General features: G+C 59.6%; 1 protein-coding gene across 1 annotated transcript; it reads left to right on the top strand.

The window, feature by feature from the left end:
- Nucleotides 1-671: 671 nt before the first annotated feature.
- On the top strand, nt 672-5,635 carry DUSP2 (dual specificity phosphatase 2; the record flags this gene model as incomplete). Its single annotated transcript, XM_084615379.1, has 4 exons — nt 672-1,059; nt 2,080-2,213; nt 2,909-3,128; nt 3,944-5,635. 4 exons carry the CDS (start codon nt 672-674, stop codon nt 4,156-4,158), a joined length of 957 nt encoding a protein of 318 aa, XP_084471505.1. The 3' UTR covers nt 4,159-5,635.
- Between the last annotated feature and the right edge of the window lie 261 nt (nt 5,636-5,896).

Below are 5,896 nucleotides of genomic sequence, written 5' to 3'. Positions count from 1 at the left end.
CGCTCACTGCCCGGCCGTGCCCGTGCGCCCTGCTCCGGACCCTGCGCTCACTGCCCGGCCGTGCCCGTGCGCCCTGCTCCGGACCCTGCCCTGCGCTCACTGCCCGGCCGTGCCCGTGCGCCCTGCTCCGGACCCTGCGCTCACTGCCCGGCCGTGCCCGTGCGCCCTGCTCCGGACCCTGCGCTGCGCTCGCTGCCCGGCCGTGCCCCGTGCGCCCTGCTCCGGACCCTGCCCTGCGCTCACTGCCCGGCCGTGCCCCGTGCGCCCTGCTCCGGACCCTGCCCTGCGCTCACTGCCCGGCCGTGCCCCGTGCGCCCTGCTCCGGACCCTGCCCTGCGCTCACTGCCCGGCCGTGCCCGTGCGCCCTGCTCCGGACCCTGCGCTGCGCTCGCTGCCCGGCCGTGCCCCGTGCGCCCTGCTCCGGACCCTGCCCTGCGCTCACTGCCCGGCCGTGCCCCGTGCGCCCTGCTCCGGACCCTGCCCTGCGCTCACTGCCCGGCCGTGCCCCGTGCGCCCTGCTCCGGACCCTGCGCTCGCTGCCCGGCCGTGCCCCGTGCGCCCTGCTCCGGACCCTGCGCTCGCTGCCCGGCCGTGCCCCGTGCGCCCTGCTCCGGACCCTGCGCCGCCCCCCGAAATTGGAGTGGGCGCATCCCCCAGCCTCAGCCGCAGCCATGGTGATGGAGGAGGTGCTGCAGCTGGAGAGCGCCGAGCTCGCCAGGCTGCTCCGCGAGCCCGAGGAAGCCGGGCGCACCCTGGTGCTGGACTGCCGGCCCTTCCTCGCCTACTGCCAGGCTCACCTGCTGGACTCGCGCCCGGTGCGCTGGAACGGGCTGCTGCGCCGCAGATCCCGCGGCCGAGCCGGCGTCAGCCTGGACTGGCTCGTCCCGGACAGGGCGCTGCTGGGGCGGCTCCGCAGAGGCGAGCTGTCCCGCCTGGTGGTGCTGGACGAGGCCAGCGGCTCGGTGCTGGCTCTGCGGGCGGACAGCCTGGCCAGGCTGCTCCTCAACTCCCTGCTGCTGGAGGCCAGAGCCAGGACCACGCTCATCTACCTGCTCCGAGGTAAAGGCACCTTCCCCTAGGGGCTCGCCTGTGGGCACCCAGCACCCCCACCCGGAGAGCATCCCCCCCCCGGGAAAACAGCGCGCACCCCCCTCCACCAGGAGAGCACCCCCGCCCTGGGAGAACACCACGCACCCCCCTCCACCCACCAGGAGAGCACTCCCACCAAGCCACCCACCCCGGAGAACAACGAATGCACCCCCACATACCATGAGAGCACCCCCACTAACCCTGGGAGAGCACCCCCCACCCGGAGAGCACACCCACCCAGGGAGAACACCACGCACCCCCCTCCACCATGAGAGCATCCCCACTAACCCTGGGAGAACACCCCCCACCAGGAGAGCACCCCCGCCCTGGGAGAACACCACGCACCCCCCTCCACCCACCAGGAGAGCACTCCCACAAACCCACCCACCCCTGGAGAACAATGAATGCACCCCCACATACCATGAGAGCACCCCCACTAACCCTGGGAGAGCACCCCCCACCAGGAGAGCACACCCACCCGGGGAGAACACCACGCACCCCCCCCCACACCAGGAGAGCACTCCCACCAAGCCACCCACCCCGGAGAACAACGAATGCACCCCCACATACCATGAGAGCACCCCCACTAACCCTGGGAGAACACCCCCCCACCCCACCAGGAGGGCACACACACTCGCAGGATCACACACAAACTCACTCCTATCAGTACCACCACTTCACACACGGAAGGGCTAAAGGAGACATGGTTTGTACATGGCTCCTGCCCCCAGCTTGGGAGGCCCTGGAGAGAGGCCCCCCCAGCCCCCGCTGGCTTGAGATTACAAGCTGCTGTAGCGAACCCCATTTTAAAATGCATTTTGAGCACACAAATGCCGGCCCACGCCCTGGGCACATCTGCATAAGACCTTTCTGCCTGTTATTCCCAGCGGCTTCCGCGCCGGTTTAACTGACCCTGGCAAACCTGTCCTGCACTGGTGCTGAGCGGCGATGACATTAACGCGGTGGGTCTTGCTGGTGTGTTCTTTGCAGGGGGGTTTGATGGTTTCCAAGCCCGCTTCCCAGAACTGTGCTCTGAGCCACCTCCTCCTCCTGCCTCCTTGCCAGCCCTGATAGACCCCAAAGACAACGGTAACTCCAGAACCATCACTCCTTTCTACGACCAGGTACGTTTCCCCGACTTCATCAGCTATGCGACAAACTTGGGCTGGGAGGTTGATCTACAGCAATCACCCCCCCCCCATCCCAAAGGCAGACACCCCAGAGCCCATGAACGCATATTACAGGGCCGAATTCTGATAGTCTTACTCATCCTGAACGCTCCCCTAAACGCCGAGGGGCCCGCTGAGGTCGGTATTCTTGGGCGAAGGTGTTACTCAGCTGGAGTAAGGGGATCAGAATCGGTACCACACTGATAAGTCATTAATTTTGTTTGAGGGACAGTCCTTGATCCCATTTCAGAAAATGGGCGTTTTGCCAAAGCCTCCAACAGCATCAGGATCTGTCCTTGAGCGTGTATCTGGCCAAACATCTGTCAGCAGGATTTGTGGGGCTCGCAGATTAAATTAATCGTGAACTGACCTGGGTTTTTGGCCAAGGTCAAGTGCAGGGTCTGTTGTCAGTTCGCTCCCCGAAAAGTCATCTGTCCCGGCACTAATCTAATCTGTCCGTCTGTCTGATCTGATATCACTGCTGAAGTAGCACTCCGGTCCAGCAGAGATGAGGGGCATATGAATACAGACAGAGGCAGCTCCAGGTGATCTCAGGGCGGACTGGGGTCCTGTCTCCAGGGGCGCGTAAAGCTGTGGAATCAACCCAGAGGAGGAAGGTCTCACGTTGTCTTTATTCTTCTTGTTTCTAGGGTGGCCCTGTGGAGATCTTGCCATTCCTCTACTTGGGCAGCTGCTACCACTCCTCCAACAAGGAGGTGCTGGAGTCCTTGGGCATCACAGCCGTGCTCAACGTCTCCGCCAGCTGCCCCAACCATTTTGAGGGGCAGTTTCGTTACAAGAGCATCCCCGTGGAGGACAACCACATGGCCGAGATCAGCATCTGGTTCCAGGAGGCCATTGGCTTTATTGGTAAGCGTGAGATCAGTCATTAGTGCAGCCATTGCCCCTCCCAGCCCTACTGACGCCCTCGTCCAGAGTCTCACGTAGCGCTCGACCGAGGCTCATTGAAAGGAGCAGGAGCCTTTCCGTTGGCTTCAGTCGGGTCTGGATTAGGCCGATAGGCTCTGGGCAGGGCGCAATATTAACCCCCTGCAGCCCTTGCTCCAGAGGGAGAACTTTGGTTTGCCAGGATCCAGTCCAGCCATGTGGCTCAGTTCCAACACTGTCAGAGTCCCATTCCTGCTCCACCTGGCCCCATTTCCTCCCCTGGGGGCAATGCCCCAGGAAAAGCAATGGCTCTTACACAATGCCTTACAGCCAAACAGATCAGGGCCTGATTCCCCTCTCACAGACACTGGAGCAAATCAGGAGGAATTTCAGTGACATCAGTGGGGTTACACTGGTGTAAGTGAGAGCAGAATCAGGCCCAGGAGCTCTGTTGGATCAGTGCCCAGCAAGGAGGAGAGGAGTGAGTTTCGGGGCCAAGAGCCCTGCGCTGGGGACAGCCTGCCCTGGACTTCAGCCACTTACATCTAGGGACTCTTGGCCCGGGCATCTCCAATGAGCCAGCCTGTGGGGCAGGCCGCACGGAGCGTTCGGCCCCTGGCTGTGAGGAAGGGGGATCTCCAGAGAAACTAGTGGGAGAGTCTGGGTTTAACGGGCCCGGCCCTGGGGGTTTACTGGAGGGTTCTGAGGGCAAGCGGGGTGCGGTGCCTCAGGACAGGAGGTTCTCAGCCCAGGGCTCCTGCTAGAGCGCTCAATGACCCTCTCTGCTTGCTCCATAGATTCGGTGAAGAGCAGCGGGGGGCGAGTGCTAGTCCACTGCCAGGCTGGCATCTCCCGCTCGGCCACCATCTGCCTGGCCTACCTGATCCAGACCCAACGGGTGCGCCTGGAGGAAGCCTTCGACTTCGTCAAGCAGCGCCGCGGGGTCATCTCGCCCAATTTTGGCTTCATGGGGCAGCTTCTGCAGTTCGAGACAGAGGTGCTGTGCCATTAGCGGCTGCCTAGCGGGCACCTTCTGCCCTCCGGAGCGGCCAAGGACATAGACTCACCGTGTGTTTCCGTTTACAGCCCCAAGGGGGTGCTCTACCCAAACAGTATCACTCGTGTATATTGCACTCAGAGGACACCCCTCTGCAACCTGTACAGACACCTCAGCCTCCCCGTGTTAAAGCCCCCAGCCCCGTATGAATGCGGTGGACCCTTGAATGCAAAAAAAAAGAAGTGAAGATGGGGCAAGATGCAAAAAAAGGAGTGAAACTCTGCTTTTCCAGATACACTGAGAGCAGCCAGGTGGCCTTGTTCCTCACACTGGGACGGGCCATTTTAAGGTTATGTCCACTTTGCCAACCCCCCAGCCTCTCCTCAGTCCTGGTCTTAAAAGAACACCCAGTTGATTTGTCCCTATTGCTTTTCGGTGTGAAATCATGGCAGGTAGCTTCAGAGCAATGCCATTTACTCTGTAAGTTAGGGCAAAGTGCTTCGTTGTTTTTCAATGCGGCCCAATCCTGTTCCCGTCGAGCAGGACCAGGGCTCATGTCAGGTAATTCAGTACATTGCCTGACCGTTTTTGATCCACAAATTTGTCCCCTTTCTGCTCCAAGGGACAGAAGGAAAGACGATAGTCCAAATTTTCTGCTGGGAAAAACTCCAATGAAGAACCTGCAGAGAATTTGGTCCCTTTGCTACCACCCCAGCAAAAATGAATGCCACAGTTTCTCCCTTGATTTCTCTCTTTCCACCCAAACTTCCATCTAGAACCCTGTCTGAGCCATGCCACAGAGTTTAAAGGTTGATGCAGTGGGACTGGATTGGTGTCAGAGAGCAGCGTTTGGTCTGCAGTGCTAAAAAAGAAGAGTTTGACCGTTTCCTTGGCCAGAGATCTTTCCTTGATCGACTCAGCTTCATTGACACAAAAAATCTACTCTGGCCCCGAGCGGCAAATATTCTGACTCATTATGAGCAGATTATATGGACGGTGGATTGTGATTGTCCACCAGGCCCCAGCCTCACTTCTGAGAGCCAATAGCCGTTCTTCTTTGCACCTGAAAACCCTCTGTAATTCACGCCCCACTCGTTTTTAAAATATACGGTGGAAATGGGTTGAGGAGAATTGATTGCAAATGATCCCGCCCTTCCTCTTGGATAATGTGAGCCTTGCACAGACACCCTCTCTCTCTCGGGGGAGAGGGTGGGTGCCCACCTCCCTGCAGAGATCTCCTCTTTTGAATGCACTGAGGGCCTGGATGAAACTTGCCAAGCCAAAGAACCCTCCTGGAGGGCTGACTTCCCCAGCAGAGCTGTCTCTAGCCCTGCAGAGCAATACAGGTTTGCACACTTGCACCGGGAGGCAAACCTCGCGCGACTGAAATTAATTTATACAGCTGTTGGCAATGTTGCACTTTATATTTATATAATAACCCACCGAGTTGGTTTTAACGACGTTTCAATTAAATGCTGGTTTTTATATTGTTCTCCGAGTCTCTGAGCATCATTCTGCCGAGGCGATGGAGGGACTCACTGGACAAGGGGACGGGATGCTGCCTGAGAGCAATCACCTGCTGCTGTCACTGGTGTCCACACCTGCCACAAGCAGGCCCGAAAGGAGCAAGCTCAGCTCAGAGCACCTTGGCCAGATGTGCATTCCCTGTGTGCCAGGGCTTGGGGCAGCAGGTTTCAGTCCACCTTCCTCTCCTGCTGGCCTAGGGCCATGCAGGGGCCTCTGTGTCAGATCA

The sequence above is a fragment of the Lepidochelys olivacea genome, assembly GCF_965140295.1.
Source record: "Lepidochelys olivacea isolate rLepOli2 genome assembly, chromosome: 26".
In the NCBI taxonomy this organism is placed as follows: Eukaryota; Metazoa; Chordata; order Testudines; family Cheloniidae; genus Lepidochelys; species Lepidochelys olivacea.
Note: the sequence above shows the minus strand (reverse complement) of the source record. Positions and strands in the feature narration are given on the sequence as shown.